The 24722-nt window shown below is 46.9% G+C and overlaps 1 protein-coding gene and 1 long non-coding RNA gene across 4 annotated transcripts in view; one reads left to right on the top strand and one right to left on the bottom strand.

Moving 5' to 3' along the window:
• COLQ (collagen like tail subunit of asymmetric acetylcholinesterase) overlaps positions 1-24722 on the bottom strand; it is a 65664-nt gene that overhangs the window by 40615 nt on the left and 327 nt on the right. Inside the window, exons 2-3 of one of the 3 annotated variants that reach the window (XM_032489206.1) lie at positions 24190-24349; positions 23550-23783 (exon numbers count right to left, since the gene is read on the bottom strand). Coding sequence is in view for 1 of the 3 variants with exons in the window: in XM_032489191.1 (XP_032345082.1) it covers positions 14003-14108 (106 nt within the window). In the remaining 2 variants the exon portion in view is untranslated. Of the gene's footprint in view, positions 1-14002; positions 14225-23549; positions 24350-24722 lie in introns of those variants that run through there. The other 2 variants (XM_032489204.1, XM_032489191.1) reach the window with 2 other exon arrangements.
• Positions 6625-23897, top strand: LOC116666464. Its single transcript, XR_004323344.1, has 4 exons — positions 6625-6702; positions 9865-9877; positions 10542-10545; positions 23886-23897. It is a non-coding gene; the product is annotated as an uncharacterized LOC116666464 (long non-coding RNA).

The following is a 24722-nucleotide window of genomic DNA, read 5'->3' as shown; positions in this document are numbered from 1 at the left end:
AGCAATACTATTTACAATAGCCAAGACAAGGAAGCAACCTAAATGTCCATCAACAGGTGACTGGATAAAAAAGCTGTGGTACATTTATACAATGGAATACTACTCAGCCATAAAAAAGAATGAAATAATACCACTTGCAGCAACATGGATGGACCTAGAGATCATTATTCTAAGTGAAGTAAGCCAGAAAGAGAAAGAAAAATACCATATGATATCACTTATATGTGAAACCTAAAAAATGACACAAATGAACTTACTTATCAAACAGAGACAGACTCACAGACATAGAGAACAAACTTATCAGGGGGGAAATGGGAGGAGGTGGAGGGATAAACTGGGACTTTGGGATCAGCATATATAAAACAGATAAACAGCAAGGTTATTCTGTATAGCACAGGGAACTATATTCAATATCTCGTAATAGCCTATAATGAAAAATATATGTATATAAATGTAAAACTGAATCACTATGTTATACATCAGAAATTAACACAACACTGTAAATCAACAAAATTTCAATTAAAAAAAATTGACTCCTTTGTGTATAGATTCAAGGAGACAAACTCATCTCCCTTTCCTCCCACCAGGGAAATTTTTTGGACCTTATCTGAAGGAAGGCATCTGCTTTTCTGAGTTCAAGTTCTAATTTGACCAAATGGCATGTGGTAATAGAGAGGAAGGGTGAGGCAATGTTATTAGGAGCCAAGGGAACATCAGGAAAGCTCCCCCAGGCTGGCTGCGCCTTGGCTCTGAATTTGATTACAGCGGCCGGGATAAATCAGCAAGTCCTGTTACATCTTCTGCTTTGGCTTGAGGAGGGAGGCCAGGTTTCTAGAGTTATTCGGGAGATATAGCCAGGACAGAGACAGACTCCTCCAACTGCACTGGGCCCAGAGGCTGGCTGTTGCCAACATGCGCTGACAACTGGGGCCAGGTGGAAAGACCCTGAGTTTCCACCAGCTACGTTTCCACGTCCTCATATTTTCATGATGACATTTCAGCGCTCTTATTACTTGTGATTCAAAACCACGTGGCTCCCTTAACCCTTTCCCTAGAGCCCCCATCCCTGCCCACCGCCTCTGGTAACTGTTATCCCAGGTCCATGGCAGGTGGTCCCTGGGAGCGCTGGCTGCCCATTGGCACATTTCCATCCAGTGGTCTCATGAGTCACTCAAATCCCTGTATTCCAGAAAGTGGGGGATCTCGGGCTGACCCCTTTGGACTCAACTGAGCCACTGAGCTTCTCGAGTGAACAAGCGGGCAAGACGACCCTTAGGCATTCTAAGCAGTGCTAAATATTGTGTGATTCCACCATTTGGGAAATTCTGAGATCCCCATTCGCACTGCTAACTTGGGTCTTTTAAAACAGACTTTTAAAGACAGAAAAATCCCACCCTGTGCTCCAGATGAGAGACTCTGCTTTGTGTGCATATACGGGATTTTGTTTAATTGTTTAAAATAGGGAATACCTTCATGTGATTCAAAATTCAAAAAGCATAAATGGGAGAGCATGAAAACTCTCCTACCCCTGTCCCAGTTCCAATGATTTATTATCAATTAATCTCCTGTGTAATCTTCCATAAAGATTCTATGTACACAGAAGCAAACAGGTAGGTATATTTTCTCCTCTTGCTCTTACTATTACTTGTAAAGAAATAGTAGACCTGTGATTCTCTCTCTTGGTTCCTTCACAGTATTTCTAAGAGTTTCTTCTGTATTACTACAGAAAATGCAACCACATTCCTTGCTTTGGCTGCATAATATTCCTTCACTTAGAAGAACCATAATTTGTTCACCCTGCCCTGCACTGATGTGCATTTGGGTGATTTGCAAACACTTGCTGATACCAACAACGATACCGTGAAGTAACCTTCTACATGCATCTTCGTGCATGTTGGTAAGCGGGCCCACTGGACGAGTTCTTGAATAGAACTGCTGGGTCAAAGAGTGGGTGCGTTTGCAGTTTTTACACAGGCTGCCTAATTTACCTCCACAGTCTCCAGCAACCCACATTCTGTCCCACAAGCAGAGGACGGATGAGCGTATCTGTTCTCACACACCCTTGTCAGCACTCATGATGTCAGATCTTTTGAATTTCACCCATCTGACATATGAAAAATGGTATGTCAGTGTGCTCCTCTTAATTTGCATTTCTCTTATGGTGAATGAAGCGGGGGGTATTGCCACAAGTTTTAAAGCCATGTGTATTTTTTCCATTTTTCCATTAGGTTGTTGATCTTCCCTTATCAAAAAAAAATATGTATATATATACACACACTTACACATAAAGCAATACTTTATGATATGACTTGCAAATATTTTCCCCAGTTTGTTTTGGCCTTTTGACATTGTTTTTTTCTTTTTAATTGTTTTTCCCACATACAAATTTTATCTTTTTATGTAATAGAACTGATTGTAGAAGACTTTTTTTTTTATAGCTTCTGGGTCTTCCCCCTACACTAAAGTTACTCCCCAAATCCCCCAAGATTTCTTCTAGTAAGTTTATAATTTCATACTTTATGTTTAAATCTTAATTCATTTGTGATTTATTCTGGTGTAAGATGTAAGTTTGTCTGCTTGTTTTCCAGGAGATATTTCACACGTGCTGAGCACTGGCTCCAACAGCTGTCAGGGCTGTAATATTTTCTCTACTTGACAGATAAGTACACTGAGGCTTGAAGAAGTGCCCAGGTAAGCGGCGGGGTTGGGACTGAACCCAGATCAGCTGTGTTCTTATCCTCACTGCTCCGTTCATACGAACTGCACCCCGGACACCACGAGGGTGACTCACCTCACTTCTCACTGACTGTTTCATTTGTTATTTTAGTGTCACAAACAGATGATGGGCTCCTTGTGTTAGTTTGTCTTACGAATCTTCTTGTTCAATATAATACCTAAATACACAGTAGGAGGCGCAATAAAAATTGGTCGTTCGATTGTTGGGAAGTGTATCAAAAGCTATATATTTCAAGTAAGACTCATAAGTAATCTCTGTTTAGAGACAGAGACAGCTTTAAACATAATAATAATAATCTGAATCCATTCAAATGGATTTTATTGCCTCATTTAGGGAAAAAAAATGGAACAAAATGCAAAGTGGCAGCAGATGGGTATAAGGCCACAAAACTGAGCATCTTTGTCAAGTCAGCCGCCACCGGCTGGCATTCCATCCGAAATCTCCATGTTTAATAATCTGCCTCTGATCTCCCGGGAGGACCCACGCTGGCAGGCCTGGTGACTTGGCATCGCTGTCCACTTTGAAGGGGGTAAGACTGTCATTTCATATGAGGCAGATGCGGTGTGGACAGAGAGCCCGTTCTCCTGACACAGATGAATTAGATACGGGAAGTGGCTTGTCTCACCAGTCGGGTCCCTGCAGGGTTGTGCAATTTCCAACCTGGGGGAGGGGACGCCCTCGGGATGGAGTGCCTGGGAGCGGGGAGAGGGGAGCTCCTTGTGAGCTCCCCTGCCTGGGAGGGGCGCCTGCGGGTGCAGCTGAGCGCTCTGGAGCTGAGGCTCCATCCTCAGGTGTGAGCTGTGCTTTCCAGGTCCTCTAAGTCCAGTGTCGCCATCTCAAGGCACAACCACTCCTGAGTAGTTTCTACCAAAATTTCTACTATAGTAGAATGAAGCACCCCAGCGGGAGGCAGGCGGCCTGGACTCCAGCTGTCTCACCGCATTCGGAAGAACCTGTAACTGAGAACATGCCTGTGTTCCAGGTGCCGCACAGAGTTCCGTGCTGTTACACTGCCATCTGACGAGGCAGGCTCTCTTATCCCCACTTTACAGAGGTAGAAACTGAGGTGCTAAGAAATTAAACCAAGACCACTTGGCCAGGCTCACTCGGCTAGTGGGTCACGAGGCTGCCACTCAAGCCCAGAGCTGTCTGAACGTGCGGCGCCTGCCTCTTCCTCCTGCTCTGTGGGCTCTCGGGTGCCAGTGCTCGGGAGAAGAGCATGAGACAAGACCCCTTCTTTGCGGAGGAGCCGATTCTGTAAATTAGCAAGCAACTCGTCAGCCACAAAGTCAGAGCAAGTCTACGGCTCAGAGGCTCTTTGGAATCTGGCCCAGCCCTGCGCTTTGCAGATGGGGAAACTGAGCCTCCCAGAGAGCGCATGGCTGGCCCAACGCTACACATGTCCCCAAGTCAACAGCAGGCCAGAGAGGTGACCGGGTTCCCCAACGTCCACCTCAGGGCCTGAGCCTCTTGGAGAACCCGAAACAGGCAAGCGGACAAGCCGGCTGGCTCACTGTCGCCCGCCACCTTCTGGTGGGACCTGGGCAGGAGACACTGAGCAGCAACCCCACGGCGGTCAGGCAGGTGTCCTCTGACTTTAAGGGCTGTCCCGTCAACTCAGATTATTGAAGGAAAAAAAGAAAAGAAACCATTTGCTCAGACACTTTGGGGGAAGCCCTTTCAGGGCCCGAATCATCCAGACAGCCTATCAGCCTCCCAGTGCCCCTTCACAGGCAGGTGCCACCCCTATCCCGTGGCCCCTGACCCTCAGGACGCTCGCCTTCCCAACCGTGAACTTTCCCCACAGCCACCTGCCTGATACAGCTCTTAGGGAGACAGACAAGAGGGAAAGGGCTGTCCTGGCCTGGTGCCCCCTAAATCCTGACCACTAGTCTCCACAGCAGAGAGTTTGGTTTCTGGATTACCACAGAGAATCTGGAGGCCTTTGGGGGGTCCCCCTGTGGGGTCCACCTTAGAACAGATGATCTCAGACACTGAACCAGTTCTGTTTGGGCACAAAGGGCGGCCTAGTTTCAACTCAATGATAACGACCCCCACCCCTACCCGCAGGCCCCTCATACAGGGGACAAGTCCAAACACTTGAACAAACCCAGAGTCACAGGAAAGTAAGAAAGCCCCAGTCGGGCAGGTAGGCCTCCACAGGCAGGATGGGCACCGTCACCCCATCCCTCACCCTCCTGGGCCCCCGAGACCCCCGTGCCAGGTCTGAGACCCCAGAAGGTCCCTCCCGCAGTGTGTGTCCCAAGAGAGGACTCCCAGCTGCATCAGGAAAACTCCTGGCTTTCTTTCTCCAGACTTCTCAGAAAGTGATCAAGAAGGCCCAGTGAGGGGCCACAGGACACATGGGGAACGTGGCGGGGAGGCCTGGGGGGTGGGGGGAGGCCTGTCCAACCCCCGTTCTCCTTTCCTGCTTTTCTCAGACCTCAGCTGGTTCGCGGTGCACAGCCCTCAGCAGCCACCAGGCCCCCCGCAGCTGTCGCGGCTCCCAGTACGGTCCCCGCTTGTGCTTATGTTGGTCGCCGTGGAGACCTAAGTGCAGGCTTGAATGGAGCTGACCGCTCCCGGCGGGCGGGAGATGGAACAGGGCCAGGTATAATTTTAGAGCCATCTGGGGAAGCCGGTCACCACGGTAAGAGCCTCCTTCCCTGGTCCACAGGTCCCTGGTTTGGGGACTGGTTCACAAATGCAAAACAGGTCAAAGCGGGGCCTCTCTTCTGGCCTTAACCCACTGGAAATTTTAAGCAAAAAGCCACTCTTTGGATTGTATTGGGGACTTTTGCCTTTTGCCACAAAGTCACCTTAGGGGAAATCATGACTTCTTGGCGTGTGTAGAGACACTGTCAGGTTCTGGAAATAATGAGAGAAAAAGTTTACACATTGCACACAAGGCACTTTTCAAAGTCCTTTATGTTCATAATGAGCCCACTTAATCTTCACAACTGCACTATGAGTGAAATCCTTCTTTTAGCCCCATTTCACTGGCAGGGAAACTGAGGCACTGAGAGGGCAATTTGCTTGCCTAACATCACACAGCTAAGGGAAACACAAGATTTGGACCCAGGCAGCGTGGCACCAAATGTCCTACTCTGAACCACTAGGCTTTTCTGCCTCTACAACAATTTGGGGCTCAGAAAGTCCTGATTTAGAAATTTGGCCCTGGCATTATGTGACCTCAGGTAAGTGACTGCACCTCTCTTTGTCAGTTCCCTCTTTGGTAAAATGCGGGGACTGATGTCTTGTGAAACTGTTGTGAAGATTAGAAGTCAGGTACATAAAGAGTCTAGCAAATAAGCAGTGCTCCATGCAAGGCGCTTTATTGGTGTTCGTGGGGCTCCCTGAGCAACTGGACCCCAGCTCCAGGTGTGCTGAGCTGTAGCTGCCGCTGCCTGGAAGGCGCGGTGGGCACGCAGCTGCAGCAGAGCCAGTGGAACCACGGCCGCTCCCTCAGCGCATCTACAGTGGATGCGCTGCTTCTCCCCCACCCCAACCTGTACCCTCAGCATCCCGCAGGCCCTGTGGGCTTCCAGCTCCAGCCACAGACACCACGTCCGAGGAAGTGGCTGGAGGCAGGGACACCCCTGGAGCTGGGGGTCAGTATCCCAGCCCCTGTCTCCCTGGGGTCCCCAGTGGATCTGGGGCCCTGCTGTCCACAGCAGAAATCTGCTCACGCGCTCCCTGCCCCCTGACCCCAGGACTGGCGATCTCCCTTCCCTGTCTCGGTTTCCTAGTGCCCTACTGGACCTTGAGAGCTTGTTTGGAGGTTCTAGCAGGGGAGCGCAGCTATTTGTATGCCCTTGACCGAGAACAGCAGTCCTCCTCTGTTGGGGATGGTCATCCCCTTCCACAGAGCGCACAGCTTCATGGAGCAGTGAGGGAGGAAGGGGACACCCGCCCAGCCAGCCAGATCAGCCGAATCAACCCTGGTGATCAATGGGGTGACAGATGTCAGAGCCAGATCGGCCTCACATCCTTCCCAGTGCCCTACTGGAATCGCCTCCCAAACACACCACTTGCACCCCAATCCTTGTCTCAAGGTCTGCTCTGGGAAGGGATCCATATGATGACAGTATACTTGCCTGTGCCTTTGATCCTGACGTCACTTAAAGGGAGCACTCGTGGGACACTTTACCCCGTGGGAAAGGCAACTGTGGGACACTGAATAATGGCCCCCAAGGAGGTTCACACCCTATTTCCTGGAATCCATAAAGGTTACCTTATTTGACAAAAGGAGCTTTGCAAGTGTGATGAAATCAAGAAGTTTAGGGGAGATTATCCAGGTGGGTCCTACGTGTAATCACAAATGTCCTTATAAGAGAGAGGAAGAAAGAGACTGACACAGAAGGAGGTCATGTGACCACTGAGTGGCCACAGGAAACTAACACAGAAACTCAGGATACAGACTTGAGCAGCGGTCCTCAAAGTGTGGCCCATGGACCTGCTGCTTCAGCAGTACCTGGGATCTTACAGAAATGCAAACTCAGTTATCAGAGAAATTCAAATCCAAACCCAATGAGGTATCACCTCACACCAGTCAGAACGGCCATCATTAAAAAGTCTACAAATCACAAATGCTGGAGCAGCTGTGGAGAAAAGGGAACCCTCCTACACTGCTGGTGGGAATGTAAATTGATGTAGCCACTATGGAGACCAACATGGAGGTTCCTTAAAAAACTAAAAACAGTTACCATATGACCCAGCAATCCCACTCCTGGGCATATATCTGGAGGAAACTCTAATTCAAAAAGACCACATGCACCCAGTGTTCACAGCAGCCCTGTTTACAATAGCCGAGACATGGAAGCAACCTAAGTGTCCACCGACAGATGACTGGATAAAGAAGATGTCATACACACACACACACACACACACACACACACACACACACACACACACACACACAATGGAATATTACTCAGCCATGAAAAAGAATGAAATAATGCCATTTGCAGCAACATGGATGGACCTGGAGATTATCATACCAAGTGAAGTAAGTCAGGCAGAGAAAGACAAATATTATATGATATCATTTACATGTAGAATCTTAAAAAATGAGACAACTGAACTTATTTACAAAACAGAAACAGACTCAGAGACATAGAAAACAAACTTACTGTTACCAAAGAGGAAAAGGGAGAGGGATAAATTAGGAATCTGGGATTAGCAGATACAGATTACTATATATAAGATAGATAAACAACAAGGTCCTACTGTATAGCATAGGGAACTATATTCAATTTCTTGTAATAACCTATAATGGAAAAGAAAAAAAAAAGCAAACCCTGGGCCCCACCCCAGACCCACTGGATCAGAAATTCCGGGGGTGGGCCAGCAGTGTGTGTTTTTACAAACCTTCCGGGTGATTCTGGTGCTGGCTGCAATGGTTAACCAAGGCTAGACATTAGAATCCTGGAGAACCTTACACACTCCCAGTGCCTGACCCCTTGCCCCAGAGATTCTGATGTCCTTGGTCTGTTCAGCTTAGACACTGGGCTCCTGTAAAGCATCCCAGAGGATTCTCGTGTGTCTCCAGGGCAGAGAACCAGTGCTGTAGTTTGAGATCCACCGATCTAGAACATTAACTGTCCAACTAAGCTTTGCAGAGCTCAGGAATTCTGGGGAAACGCCTGAGACTGCTAAAGAAGGAGGCTGAGTCCAAACCAGCACGGCTTCCGGCCCCAGATGCCAAAAGCCACCTGTGTAGATCGGGCTAGACAGGGAGTGGTCACAAGGAAGGCAGCCCAGGCATAAGATGAGAGGGTGCAGACTTGGAGCCGCTCTGTTCCAAACAGTCGTTGTGGTATCAGGATGTGGGCCAGGACTGCCAGGTTGTCCTGCTTTTTAAGAGCTTTTGGGTTTTTAAGAGACATCAGAAATACTTTTTTTTAAATGTCAAATCACTTGATTCTTAAATGTTAGCAACTAAGGCAATTAAAAACTTTTTCTCTCTGTTTCTTCTTTTTTCAGCAACATGAAGGCTGACCTGGGCTCCCAGGCAGCTGGTTCTTGAGCTTTGGCTCCGCTGCAGGGGTCTTTTCACCCCTCTGGCCCACCCGGCTCTTCTCAGGGTGATGACAGGAAATCCACGTGGGCGAGATGCTTTCATCTGCTCACTGCTGCATCCTGGTTCCAGGTACAGTGTTGGGACTTTGAGTGTTTGCTGAATGAATACATGCTCACAGCAATCCAGTGAGACTATTATACCCATTTTACAGATGAGGAAATTGGGACTTTTTACCGCAATTATGGTATAAGCTTCCCACAATCACACAGAGTCAGGATTCAAACCCAAGACCCCTCACAGTAGGGACAACTGTGAAGAGGAAGTACCCTGTGGCTGTGAGAAAGCTCAGCAAACAAAATGAGAGGTTTAGGGACACTTGGTACCAGTGATACGAGTAGCAGTTAAGGCTTGAACTGTATTTCAAGAAGATGGGTCGTCGACCTGCCTGATGACTCCTGGGAGTCAGAGGGGCTTCTGGACCCTCTGGAGCTGTGTGGTTTTTGCGTGGCTCTGGCAGTGATGATTGTGGACCTGAGGAAAGCAGGCTGGGGTGTAGTGAATGACTGTGTCGGGGCCCGGCCTGGGTCTCTGAAGAGAGAGCCCCCCCGGCTCACACCCACCCCTCTCTGAGCTGGAGAGGAGTCTACTATTTCATCCAGAGGCTCGGGAGGGGTGAAATCGGCCAGCCAGGACCCCTGGAGGGCCCTCTAATTTAAGAACCTTCTCTGATTCTATTATCCAGAGGACATATCTGGAGCTAAATCGGAGGAGACGGCCGGGAAGTGCATTACGGAACATTAAACAAGAGCTGACCAGCATCAGACGTAAATAAATAGCTCATCATCTACTGCTGAGAACAGGATTGGTTCCCAAGTGGTGGCCTGGCTGGCTTCCCACCGGGGGTTGCAGGGCTGGACATCAGGTCCTGCAGGCCGCATCCCAGCACCCACGGAGAAGACTCTGGCACCCAGACAAACTCACGAGCTCCCACACGATCTCGCTCTCCAGGACAGGGTTGGGTCTTCTTTCCACCTGGTCCTGAGCCCTGGACCCACACGTCCTCTGGAGAGTCCCTGCCTGCCTGAGAAATCCTGTGCTGGAAAAGGGAAGCCACACGTGTCTGTGGGTATAGAGTCGCCTGGCTCACATCCCTAAAGAGAATGTCTGTGAAACAGTGTTCCCCTGACTCCAGGAAGCCTCATACCCCAAAATGCCCTGGTTGAAGCTCACCTACTAGAGCATCCTGTAGCTTAGATCTTTGACTCCTGGTACAACACAAATATCTCCAAAGAAAGATAAGTGAGTACCCTGGCAAGTCATGCACACTTTAGTATAAAGTAATCATAGTCATTTGCTAAGAGCTTCGAGCACTGATATCCTGAGGAGAAGACAGGAGAGAATGGGGAAGAAAGAGCCTGCAATGGGTATTCGGAGGCCAGGGTGTGGGACTTTAAAAGCTAAGATCACTCTTTATCCATGGCCATAAACTGATTTGGTCTACATTGGTAAAAGCCATGGACTTAGAGGGCAGGATTCCAGTCTCCAGCTCTCCCACACATCAGCTGTGTAATCTTGGGTGAGCCACTTAACCTCTCTGAGCCTTCATTTCTTCATCTGAAAAGTAGGAGTGAGGCTACACCCACACCGGGGTGCTGTGAGAATTACACAGCCTGGAGCGTGTGGAAGGACTGTCCTTCCATATGAATTACTGTCCTTGGGTCTGGGCCAAAGCATTCCAGACATTGTGTAGCTCCTGAGCCATGTCTGTGGATGGATGTGGAGCTGAGTCAACCCGCGGAGCGCAGTGAGCCCAGCCAGGGCCCGCCAAACCCCGGCCAGACCAGCGGACCCTGAGTGACCCACAAACACGTGGAGTTCAATAACAAGTAACTGTCGTTAAGCCCCTGAGTATCAGGGTGGTTTATCTCCTGGCAATGGTTAAAACCATACACCAAAGTTAGGGCTCCTGACATTAACAAATTTAAGGCCACATTCAACAGAAATGAATAAATCTGACACCTGTCTGCCTTCTTAGGTGAAATAAAGTGAACATAATTCAGTCTGACTCGGTCCTTCGTGCTCGCTGTAGTGCAAACCAGTCAATATGCTATACGTAAGTCGGAGATGCCCTCGGGGGGACGTACAGAACGGAGGCTCTGGAAAGAATTCCAATCCACTACCCTCTTAGATCGCAGAACTAGCCCCTGGTTCTGTACCGTTTTCCTGGTAATCTGTTTGACCAGCTGTCTTATCTTAGCCAGCGGCCCCGTCCGCAGTATGATGTGCTCCAGCTCAGTCACCACCCCCTAGAACCCCGCTTTCTCAGCCTGTCAGGACAATGTCCCAAGCGTACGTTCACAGGCTTGGAGGAACAGCCTGCACTGGTTTTCCGCATGTCGGATGCAGGTGCTTTAGTGCTGGGCTTTCTAGCACCAGTTCTGGCCCCTTTAATGCTTTCTGCTCCCTCCTGGTCCTCTCAGGGGCCCGGCAGCGGGGGCTGCCAGGTAACGACCATCTGCTCCGGGTCACCGCGCTGTGTCCAGCCTTGCTGGGATCCAGTCTTTCCCGAAGAGAGTGAAGGAAGGGACCAGCCTGTGGGCCCGGAGAGCTCTTCCTCCGTCAGGGCGGCCTCGGGGGCAGTCTGTTTGGACAGCGCGCGGCGGGCACTCACCAGGGGCACGTGGGCAGAACGAAAAGATTTCCTGGCGGCACTTTTGTCTGTGTGCACAGGCCTTGTCTTCTTCAGAAGAGTAAGAACCTACAAGCTTCTGGACACAGACGACTTCACATCAAATTGTTGGAAAATATTTTCAAAGGATACAGTTCTCCGGTGTTAAGGGACAGTTCCGGCTCCAGGGCGTGTGTTTATTTCTGAGCTGTGCTATCAGGGAGGCTGGCGACTAGAGGAAGGGGACAGGGCAGAGGGACTCCACACGACAAAGCAGATGTTCTGTGCTCTGTTGAGCTGACACCTTGGTGACTCCCGCCAGATCTACCCCACTGTTTTAGCAAATGTCTAAAGACCGCATGCCCAACCAGATCTGGGTTTAGCAATTCCAGAGGAAGTGCCTGTGGATGGGTGGGCTGGCTCTTCTAAGTTCCCGCCCCTTCCCCCTTCATTCTGCCCCCACCCCGCCCAGGCTGACCCCCATGACTCCCGGCTTCGGGTTGGGTTTGGCCTATGGGAAGCACTGCCCATGGTGGTTGGGCTGGAGGAGAGAGCGGTTGGGTTATTTCTTCTGCACACTCTTTGCTTTGGGTCCCTCTGAGATCAGAGCACCCGCTCAGCGGCCCCTCCTCCAAGGTCCCAAATCTCCCGGGATCCACTTCCCCACTTTTCCCTCTTGTCTCCTCAAGCATAGAGGTGGTAACGGGTCCAAGGTGGCTAATTTCTCAACCTCTCTTCTTGTTTCCCTTAACCCCACCCGCACCTCAGAAATGATGCCTTCATTCAAGTCTTTTTTTGAACCATCTGAGTTGCTTCTTTTTCCTGCTGTTACACTGATTGCTACAGTCTGCACCAAGTCTCACCCAAGAGAGGTCTAAGCTACGCCAGGGCGCTCTCGAGGGCAAGGAGTTCGAAGAAAATCAGAGGCCCTTTTCTCTCCAGCTTTCAAAACCCATTAGCCATGTTGGCTGTATCTAAATTAAGTGATACAGGGAACTATATTCAACAGCTTGTAATAACCTATGATGGAAAAAAGAATGTATATGTACGTATGTATAACCTAATCACTATGCTGTACCCTAGATTGTAAATCAACTGCACTGCAATAAAAATAAATAAATTAATTAAGTGATACAAAATGATGGCAAACTCCAATCTACAGAGAAGTTTTCAACCCTGCATTCACTCATCCATTCACCAAATATTTGGGGGGCACCGACCTTGTGCCAGGCACTGTTCTTTCCCTGGGAAAGCAGTGACAATGTCCAAGACAGACGTGGTCCCTGCCCACAGGGTGCTTACAGTCTAATGCCGAGTACCTCTGTAAAGTCAGGCTGCCCACCGGGGCAGGGCTAGACCGAGACCCTGTTTCTCTCCATCCTGAGCCTTCAGCAGATTCTCAAAGGAATCCATGACCCAAACAAAGTTAAGAGCCACCAAGTTAGACCAAATTAAGTATCCGGCTTCCCCCCTCGAATAGAGGAATCATGACCCACTCACTCCCAGAAGAAGCTTGAAGCTCTCAACTGGATTTGAGTGGCACCAGCCCCTACCTTCCCCGCCCCCACGTTCCCCACAAATCCCCTCCCCTCTTCCAGCCCCCCCTTTCCCTGCCCTTCTCCCTCAGACCACAAGTGTGGGCAGGGCAACATGTCAGGGGGCTGTTCTATGAATGGAGAGGGTTGGGGCCTGGGTTCACTGCTCTGCCCTCCCTCCCGGACAGCCTGAGCTTTCAGAAAAGGTGGCAAGAGTGAAATTTCTGTCTCATTTACAGTATTTCTGAGATTCGTTTTTCTGGGGAGAGCCAAGGGGGTGCTGAGGCAAATTGAGGGCGGCGGTGAGGAGACAGGAGGCAAAGCCTGGGGTCTGCCTTTCTCCCTCAAGCCCTCAGGAAGCATCTGAGTCTCCTCAGAAAGGTTTAGACAAGCCAGGCTAGTAACCCAATACTTCCCTTGCCCGGGGTGGGACGGGACAAGGGCAGTCGCCCTGGAAGAGACTGCCAGGCGGGGAAGAAAGAGCCCCCTGCGCTGCCCCCAGCTCCAGGCCTGACTCTGCTCAGCAGCCCCCTCCCCTCTCCCCAGCAAGCCCCCTTCTCCCTTCCCATCTGAGGCTGAAGCGAAGCCCAACCCTGGGAGAAAGCACAGCAGGGAGCAGAGGGGACCTAGTCCTGAGGCTGCAGCAGGGGGAGGGGGGTTGGTGCCGTGCCCCAGGGGCACGTAGGTGACTGCTCCCTGCAGAGCATCCCTGTGAGCCGAGCCCCCAAGGGGTCAGGGCTGTATTTACAGAAACGTCTGGACTCACTGCCCTCTGACATGCATTCCCCTCTGTCTCCACTGCCCCCAGTTCCCAACCAAAATGCAACCAGGCAGCAAGTGGGGAGAAGACACAAGTCAGTAAAGGGTCTCTGGCTTTGATGAGCAGGAGGCTGCCCGGTGGCCGGCTCCCCCCCCCCACCCCCCGGCCTCCCTCCAACAAGACTGGGAAGGGAAAAACATCAGGACGTGCTGGGAACAGTCCGCCCTCCTCCCCTCCCGCCCTGACCGGCAGAACAAGGGGTGTCGTGGTCGTCCTTTACCTGCTGGAATGGGGAGCACGCTGTTGATGAAGGTGGGCTGGGACACGATGAGGCGGAAGAAAAGCTGAAGATAAATCCCCCGAGCCACCGGGCTCAGGACAACCATGCTGGCTGCTGCGGGCTGCAAAGTGTCAAGTTCTCCCAGCAGGGCTGCGAGGAGCCTCCCTTATCTCTGCCCCGTCTTCCTTGCGCTGTGTGCCTCCCTCTCTCCCCCCTCTTCCCTCCCTCCCTCCCCGCCTCCCTCCCCCATGCCTTTACCAAGAAAGAATGCCAACCATTTCCCACTAAACCTGCCCCGTACTACACAGGGTTATATTTATCTTAAGCACTGGACCAAATGCCCACATTAAAATTAAGATGTCCAATTTTTTTTTTTTTTGAGACTGAAGTGGCCATTGAAGAGGTGATTTAAAAAAAAGGCAGCCAAATCTCAAATGTCCACCAGAAGCAGTCCTAGTGGGTTCTCCACCCGTGCCTACCCACTTCCAACTGAGGTGTTCAAATTCCCTGGATTCAAAGTGCATTTCCGTGGAGACAAATCCTTCTGCTGTCAGTCTGTGACACATTTACCCATCAGGTGACAAATGTAAAGTTGCCCCCGGATTTTTTTTTTTTCCTTTAATCATCCAGTAAAAAGCAAGGATGATGGTGGGGAAGAGTTTCTGTTTTTCAAAACATCTTTCTCCAAAAAAAAGTGGTTATTCTCTCTCCAGAAGCCGTAACCTTTTATCCCACATGCAAAGCAAAATAAATGGAAAGATTTAATGGATTGGAAAGTGATTATTGATCAAACTACATCTGGGAAATAACATCATTGACTTGACCTTTGGCTAGACGAAATTCTTCAAACAAAAAGATATTCTTCGGGAGGGTACAGCTCAGTGATAGAGCACGTGTTTAGCACGCACGAGGTCCTGGGTTCAATCCCCAGCATCTCCATTTAAAGAAACAAACAAACAAAGACAAGGAAAACAAAACTTCAAAACAAAAAAAGATATTCTTAAATGAATGACTACCTCTTGTAAGCTTTTAAAGCCTGTTATGGAGATCCTTAGATTACTAAAATAATTAACATAATAATCCACAGAGTTGTCCATTTTGCTTTAATTTGTGTAACATACACCCAGCACTCATGGGAGATAATTCAGGAACGAGGTGGTAGGCCTGGACTCAGGTCCAGCAGCTGGTCCTCATTCTCGGGGAAGGTGGGGCTGGGTGACAAAAGAGGATGAAGGGACACCCACAGGTCCAACACCAGAGGGGCTGCATTCAAGCTCTGTGGTGACCGTGACAAACTGTTCGACTTCTCCAAGCCTCAGTTTTCTCATACAATGGAGGCATTTCCCTTTAAAGGTTTGTCGGAAAGCTGCAATGAGGCAACATGTGATGAATCACACATGAATTGAAATCTGTGTACAGAGATGCAGAAATGAGACCCGGGAGCCATGGCCCCCAACATCTCCCCAGCCTGTGTGCGCGCCACCCTTCCAAGCAAGAAGGGGTCTGTTTTCCCTCCCATCAAGTCTGGGCTGGCCTTGTGACAAGCTTTGACCAACAGGATGCAGTGAGGTGACACTGTACCACTTCTAGACCTAGACCTTAACCAGCTGGCAGCTTCTGCTTTTGCCTTCTCTTGGAAACAAGTCTCCACATTACAAAGTCTGGATGATTGAACAGGCCACAGGTGGGGAAAGCAGCCAGCCCTGGCTGTCTGGCCATCTCAGAGGAGGCCCTGCACATGAGAATGAGGCCACTTTGGATCACCCAGCCTCATTCAGGTCTCCAGATGACAGCCACAGAAGTGAGCCCAGGTGACACCAGCTGAAGAACCACCCAGATGAACCAGCCCAAATTGCAGATTCGTGAACAAATTAGATGGCTGCTGTTTTTGCCTGCAGTGTCCTGAGGCCACTAGGTTTTAAGATGATTTGTTATGCAGCAACAGCTGATACAGGATTTATAAGAAAAGCATGAAGAATACATGTGAGCTACATACAAATCAACAGGACAGCTTAGAGAGGGGATACCCCACATCACTGTTCCCAAAATGTTTAGCAGAAGGATCCGTGATTGTTGGCCAAGCCTAACCAGGAAATTCTCAGGCTTCTTCTTGTTAACTCTGGAAACCTCCAGCACTGGCACTGGGCTCTGGGAAGCCTAGAGAAGGTGCAGTCTATGTAGGGGAAGATGACCCTCGAGGAACTTGGTGTCAGATTCTAAACTTTCACTGTCCCTGAGAAACCAGAGGTATCTCTTCCTTCCTTCAGCAGACGGACTCCATCATTGACTGTGCAGTTGGCACAGACGATGTCACTAAGTCCTGCCTGTGACACCTGCTGCTGTTGTTTCTGAGCTGCTTCTAAACCACCTTCTGTTGCTATTTAATCTGTGTTAATGTCCCTGAAGATGGAGGCATATCCCAGAGCTCTGTGCATCCCCACTGCCCCCAGGACCACCCTTGTCAACTAACACATCCTCAACAATGTCAGTTAATTTGATCCAATCACACCTTTGTAGGATTGAAAGAAAAGAAAGTGGCAAAAGTGACATAACTTTATGCCCCAGCCATATTGAGAAACAGGCACTTCCTAGCAGCCTCTGCACATGCAGCCAGCTGGCCAGGGCCTGGCACCAGGGAGGGCTGGGTGAGGGTGGTCCACGTAGACAATGGCCTGTATGATGGAGGCTGAATGTACACATTCAGGCCTCTGGGGATTGAGTCATCGCTGATGTAGAGTTACCACAGGAACCTCTCCCCTCTAGGGAGGCCCCAGCACACAGGTATTCATAAGCCCTCAATATTTATTAAACAGTTTCTTGTAAATTTCCATTTCCCATGGACCATGTATTTTATGAGCCTATTTCTTATGAGGTGACCCTAAATGACCGAGGCAGAAATTATCATCTCTCTTCAAACCCTCCTGGAACAGCTCTAAATCTTTCAGAATCTAATAACACAGGCTATTAGATTTTTCCAGAAGGAAATTATTTGAGATCTGTGAAAGGCTTACACCGATAAAGATAAAGTTAGAGCCATCCCTCCCAGGCCTTGTAAGTGGGGGGTGTATCCTGAAAAACAATCTGGGGTACCCAGCAGCACTGTGCTATTTTACGCAGAGTCCACAGAAATACTCACTCGACTGCCCAGAGGTTTACATGCAAGGATATATATTTACATGCAATATATATTTCATCATAGCCTCAGATCTGAAACAGCCTAACTTTCACTCTATTAGATGAAACATTATACAGTCATTACAAAGAATAAGATATATGGTCACTGCAATGAATGATGCTTGAAGGTTAGTCTTCCATGTGCAAAACAAGCAAAAATGAACCTTAACCCTTACACTGCCCCCTACATAGAAATTAGCTCAAAGTAGATCATAGACCTAAATGTAAGAGCTAAAACTATTAAACTTCTAGAAGAAAACAGGAGAAAATCTTAATGACCTTGGGTTAGGCAAAAATGTCTCTTTTGAAGACACATGTACCCCAGTGTTCACAGCAGCACTATTTACAATAGCCAAGACATGGAAGCAACCTAAATGTACATCAACGGATGTCTGGATAAAGAAGATGTGGTATATTTATACAATGGAATACTACTCTGCAATAAAAAAGAATAAAATAATGCCATTTACAGCAACATGGATAGACCTGGAGATTATCATACTAAGTGAAGTAAATCAAAAAGAGAAAGACAAAAATCACAAGATATCACTTATATGTGGAATCTAAGAGACAAATGGACTTATTTACAGAAGAGAAACAGACTCACATAGAAAACAAACTTATGGTTACCAAAGGGGAAAGGTGGGAAGAGATAAATTAAGAGTCTGGGATTAGCAGACACTAACTGCTATACATAAAACAGATAAAACAATAAGGTCCTACTATATAGCCCAGGGAACTATATTCAATATCCTGTAATAAACTATAATGGGAAAATCTGAAAAAGAATATATATATGAATATATATATATGAATCACTTTGCTGTACACCAGAAATTAACACAACATTGTAAATCGACTCTACTTTAATAAAAAATAAAAATGTCTCTTCTTATATGAAAAAAATTTAATAAAAATTATATATATTTAAGGTCTGCAACATGATTTTTTGATGTACATATACATTGTGAAATGATTACTGCAGTGAAGCTAATTAACATTTTCATTGCCTCATATGGTTATTTTTTTCCAATGTGAACACTTAAGAAGTATTCTCTCAGAAAATTTCAAGTATACAACACAGTATTATCAACTACAGTCACCATGCTGTACATTAGCTCTCTAGAACTTATTCATCTTCGGTATCCAAAACTTTGTACACTTTGATCAACATCTCCCCATCACCTTACGCCTGGTAACCATCATTTTATTCTCTGCTTCTATGAAAAAAAGATTTCTTAAACAGGGCACAAAAAGCAAACAGGAAAAGAATAAAATGTTTAACTGGACTCATCAAAATTTTAAAAAGTCTGCTCTTCGAAAGACAATGCTAAATTGAAAAGACAAGGTAAAGACTAAAAGAAAATACTTGCAAAACACATATATAAGGAGTTGTATTCAAAATATATAAAGAACTGCTACAACTCAATTATAATGAAACAACCCAATTAAAATAAACGGGCAAAAGGTGTGAATGGATGCTTTACCAAAGAAGATACATGAATGGCCAACAAGCACATGAAAACATACTCAATGTCATTAGTCATTAAGACAGTGTAAATGAAGACTATAGTGAAATCCACGACATATGGCTAAAATTAACAGGACTGACGATCCCAAGTGTCAGCGAGGATGTGGAGCAGCAGGAACTCTGAGATGTTGCCAGTGGGAATGCAAAGTGGTACATTCACTTTGGGAAACAGTTTGGCAGATTCTTATAAAGTTAAACATATGCTTACAATACCACCCACTCTGGTATTTCTCTGAGAGTAGTGAAACATATTTCCCCCAGAAGACTTGTCCATGAATGCTCATAACCACTTTATTTGTAATAACCCCAAACTAGAAACAATGCAAATGGCCATTAATGGGTGGAGCTAAACAAGCTGTGTGCAAGGCAGCAGCCATCAGGGGTCATGTGTCATGAGCTGCAGAACAAGGGACACAGCTGAATCTCCAACGCATCATGCAAAGTGGAAGGAGCCGACATAGAACACTAATCCTGCACGCTTGCGTGTGCATGGCGTTCTAGGGAAGAGAAAGCTCCAGGGATGGAGACCAGACCAGTGGCTGCTAGGCAGGAGGGCTGTGAGAAGAAAGCTGACCGCAAGGGGGCCTTTGCAGGCAACGGCAGTGTCTCTGTCTTGATGGAATGGCTGTTTGTCTGCTGTATCAAAACTCACCAAACTGCACTCTGAGAAAGGGTGTGTTTTACTTCATGTAAATTTCCCTCAATACACTTGACTTTAAGCAAATGAGAAAAAGAGAGTTCCTATTTCTGCACAGACATAGACGCTAGTCTGTGGAATTCTGTTGAGTGGAATTGGAAAGTTGCACTGCGTCTGACCAAACATCTGAACAGCCAAGCAAGTCTACTTATCAACTGTTGGCACGCACAGAGAAAGATCTAGAACAACGCACACAACACACTTGGTAGGTGGAGGTGTGTGAGCAGAGGGGAGAAAAAGGGGAACTTTCCTTTTAAACCTCATACAAGCAATACTTTCATAACCTCCTTACATCTTTTATACCTTTTCCTACCTTTTCAAGCTGACACAAATAATATTCGTATTAGTGGCAATTTTTACAGTAAGCATTACCTAATCTTTAATTTACAAATGAAAGGATTTTTTTTTAAACAAAATGAAATTCTCAGCCACCTTAGGAGTATGGAAGGAAGAAAGGGAAAATGCGTTTTCCTGCACATCTGAGGTCCGACAAGTCCTTTTCGCAGTGCTGAGTGGAGCAGACCATTACCAACTGGTCCTGGCAGAGGACAGAGCTCTGAGACTGGTGTTTCTGGCCCAGAATTAAGGACGACTCAGTCACACTGAGGCCCCGGCCACCTCAGCAGCAGGAGGCAGACAAGACGGGGCAGCTGGAAGCTCGGGAAATCCCCCCTCACCGTCCTGCCCCTGCAACTCAGGCTAAGGTCAGAGCCAGAACTGATGGAGCCTCTCAGGCCAAGGAAAGCTCAGCTAAGAACCAGAAGGACTAAGGAGCCTCATCGGACTCGCCCCGGCTGTGAGCATCTGGTCCTTCTCCAGGCAGGAGACGGCTGTCCTCACTTTCATGGAAGAGACTTCCACTGGGCTGGCCTCGGGCCACCTAGAGTAAATCACAAGAGTGACAATAACCTTACCCAATACAGCCTTTCCCATACTGGGCAGGAGGGGCACCCGTTCTAAAAGTTACTGTTTTTAAAAAGCGGAGGAGTTCATATAAATTGAGAGAGGCGGCCTGCTGTGTGACCCTCTGGGACATTTACAGTACGTGTCAGCACACCAAAGCCCCTGGGAAGTCCTGCAGCACAGAGACCCATTTACTTTTGCTTTTTCCCCTAAACAGTAGTTGACTCCAAACCCATTTTAATGTCATTCCGATTATTTAATCCTCTCCTTTTTCTTATCTATGTTTTATATAACAAACATGTCATTGGTCTGCTAAATAAATAATTATTATTTAGGGCTTTACTTTTTAAAAACTCCTTCTTAACATTTTCCTTTTCATTTGATGTCCACAAGGGAAGGCAGCAGGACTAGACTGATAATGCCCATCTTACAGATGAGAAAACTGCAGCTTAGGGGAGGCTCCAGGGACAACAGAAATTCAGGTCACTGTCTGGCAGATGGAGCAATTACTGGCAAGAGTGGACCCTGAACCCCAGCCAGAGGCCAGGGGGCTCCCCAGGGGAATATCAGCCAACCTCGTCTCTACCTAAAACCAGACTCGGAAATTCTGTGAGTCCAAGAAGCGCTCAGCTATGAAGAGGTGGAACCACATTCTTGGTGGGGAAACAGGAAAGTCACGTCTTTAAGACAGGAAGCCAGGGAGGCTGGTGATGTCAGAGGAGGCCCCCGAATGGTTCATGATAACCACGATCGATGGTTCTTGAACTGAAGCCCGCAGCCAGGAAGGACATCCTGAAACCCTCGCAGAGCATTTTCAAATGTTATGTGTTTCAAGAATCATGGAAATAAAAGAGCTTAAAATAACTGTTAAGCTACCAAGGGGCACAGCAGATCTCAGCCTCCCTCTCACAGGTGGGGTGCTGGGTCTGCCCCAGGGTTCCCCCCGGGTGAACCCCAGAAAAGAGTGGTCCACATTCACCTAATGCCCCTTGGCATTTGAAATGGATGAGAGGTTGAAGTTTTGGTGCAGACTAGGGTGGGCTTTCTAAAGCCTGAAAAGGATAGTTGGTTTTTACCTGAAACTGACCCCAAAGCTATGATTCCTGTTTGAACTATTGCCTGAGATCTGTGAAAGGTGGATGTGACAGAACCTTGTTTAAAAACCTAAAACTCTCAATAAACCGGTTATTAGTATTTCTCATCCCTTTGGTTTCTTACATCTTTTAATAACCCCTCAAACACCACAAATTCAGATCTTTCATCTTTTCCCACAATACAAGTGTCAATCCAAAGCGTTCTCTTAACTGAGTTTTCCCCTTGGAATAAAATTTTATATCTCACCCGATTTTACCAACGTTCCACAGAAAACCTCAAACCTCTTACCAAGCACTTTCTAAAACAGATGTTAAAATAAAGGCCATGCGGGACCATATATGACAAGCCCACAGCTGCCATCATACTAAATGGTGAAAAGCTGGAAGTCTTTCCTCTAAGATCAGGCACAAGACCAGGGTGCCCACCCCCATCATTTGTATTCAGTACAGTACTAGAAGTTCTAGCCAGAGTACTTAGGCAGGAAAAAGAAATAAAAGGCATCTAAATTGGAAAAAAAAAAAAAGAAGAAGTAATTGCAGATAACATATTATATATAGAACACCTTAAAGACTTCACAAACAAGCTATTAGAACTAATTCACAAATTTACTACAAATAAATTCAGTAAAGTTGCAGGATACAAATCAACACAGGAAAGTCTCTTGTCTTTTTATGCGTTAACAATGAACTATCTGAAAAAGAAATTAAGAAACCAATTTCATTTTCAATAGCATCAAATAAAATGCTGAGTAATAAACATAACCAAGGAGATGAGATCTGTACACTGAAAACTATAAAACACTGGTGAAAGAAATTGAAGGAGACACATACAAATGGAAAGATACCTTGTTTCATTGATTGGAAGAATTCATATTGTTAAAATGTCCATGCTACCCCAGGTCACCTAAAGATTCAGTGCAATCCCTACCAAGATTCCAAAAGACGGTTTTAAGGAGAAGCAGGAAAAAAAAAAAAAATCCTAAAATTTATATGAGCCACAAAAGACCCTGAAAGCCAAAGCGACCTTGAGTTAGAAGAACAAAGCTGGAGGGTATAGCTCAGTGGTAGAGCATTTTGACTGCAGAAGAAGAAAGCTGGACGCATTACATTATCTGACTTCAAAATATATTACAAAGCTATATTAATCAAAATAGTATGATACTGGCATAAAAACAGACATGTAGACCACCAAAAGAGAATAGAGAACCCAGAAATAAATTCACATGTTTATAGTCAACTGATCTTTCACAAAGGGGCCAACAACACACAATGGGGAAAAGACAGTCTCTTCAATAAATGCTATTGGGAAAACTGGACAACCACATGCAGAAAGAATAAAATTGGACCATTATCTCATACCGTATAGAAAAATCAACTCCAATGGATTAAATTCTAAACCATGATCTGAAACTATAAAAATCCTGGAAGAAAATATAGGGGGAAAGTTTCTTGACATTGGTGTGCAATGCTTTTTTAGATATGACCCCAAAAAGCACAGGCAGTGAAAACAAAGATAGTCAAATGAGATTGCATTCAATTAAAAAGTTTCTGTACAGCCAAGGAAACGAGAAACAGAGTGAAGAAACAACCTACAGGATGGGGAAAGTATCTGCAAACCATACATCTGATCAGGGATTAGTAACCAATATACATAAGGAGCTCAAACAACTCAAGCAAGAATACAAATAACCTGATTTAAAAACGGGCAAGGACTTGAATAGATATTTTTCCAAAGATATCTAAGTGGTCAACAGATACATGGAAAAATGTTCAACATCACTAATCAACAGGGAAATGCACTGATGAGAGAAAACCACAATGTGATATCACACCACACGTGCCAGAATGGCCATCCTCAAAATGATATAAAACATAAGCGTTGGTGAGGATGTGGAGAAAAGGGAACCCTTGTGCACTGTTGGCGGGAAGGTAAACTGGTACTGCCATTATGGAAAACAGAGACTAAAATTAATCCCTCAAAAAATTAAAAATAGTCTGCTCACAAGCAACGCTCACTGCTGGGTTAAAACCCTCCGCCAGTCTCACAAAGCACCTGATGCTCCAATGTGTCATGTTTACTAATAAAGCTGGACACTATGGTGTCTTCAGGGAAATGTATACAACTGCAGCCAACAAGTAAGAACTTACCTGATTCATAAAATTGGCACCAGCAGCCTCAGTACAGTCTTAAAATTTTTTGAAATAGTAAAACTCATGAAGCACCCAAACATATCAGGGAGTGAGAGCCTGGGTTCTGTGTGCTCCTTCAGGCCCTCCTCAGCTTACTGCCCGGTCCGGTGGGGCACAGACACAGGCAGAAACCAGACGGGCAGTCAAGTCCGTGCATGGGCCCTGGTCGGGGTCCCTCGAAGCTCTGCAGACCTGGTGAGGCAGGAAGCAGCTAGGGATCACAAGCCGGCCTTGAAGGTGGAGTGAAGGATTGAGACGGTGCTCTCTCAAGCTCACGCCAGACACCAGAATTAGACTCCAGACACGTGGAGGTTTTGTCCCTTCCCCAGATGGAATTTTAACTCAAGGACATGTTGGTAGAAACAGAACGCATCCATTGCTGGTCCATTTTATGTGTCAATTCCATTAAGTTATCACATAAAAATTCTGGCACAGTCTGCATTCTCAAAAGAGTCTTTCTGGAAGTAATCCTATCCACTGCACCTGACCGGGACGGATTTCTAATTCCATCATGTAATTTGGAGGGCACAGCCCAGTCCCACCCTCATCGCAGGCTACTTTGTCTCAACAGCCTCATATTACATAATTCTGCTCCCACCTTGTTTATGTGGTTGAGCTGAAGTCCAAAGAGGAAATGGAAATGTGGTTACGGTAACCGTTCCTCTTAATGGAGTCTTGTGTTCTCCTGGTCCGCACCCCTCCCTGTGATTGAGTCTTCTCTCGTGAAACGCCTGATGAGGAGGGCTTCTGGTGGAAACCTGACGTGACAGGAAAGGAAAACTCTTCAGAAACATTCTTCCTAGAAAAGCTCTTCTTTATATGTGGCAGGTGAAGCTACTTCGACTGTGAGTAAATAATACGGAAAAATGAAATTGTTTCGGAAAAAGCATTAGATTTGTTTAAAAATTGGGGGGAAAATTAAAAATAGAGCTACCACATAATCCAGCGATCCCACTCCTGGGTAATTATTCAAAGGAAATGAAATTAGCACCTCAAAGAGCTCTCTGCACTGTCATGCTCTCAGCAGCACTATTCACAATAGCCAAGACGGGGAAGCAACCTAAGTGTCTGTCAGCGGATGGAAACATAAAGAAAATGCTATGTGTGTACAATGAACCATGATTCAGCCTC

This window comes from Camelus ferus, chromosome 1 (genome assembly GCF_009834535.1).
Source record: "Camelus ferus isolate YT-003-E chromosome 1, BCGSAC_Cfer_1.0, whole genome shotgun sequence".
In the NCBI taxonomy this organism is placed as follows: domain Eukaryota; kingdom Metazoa; phylum Chordata; class Mammalia; order Artiodactyla; family Camelidae; genus Camelus; species Camelus ferus.
This window is presented reverse-complemented; position numbering and strand designations above follow the sequence as displayed.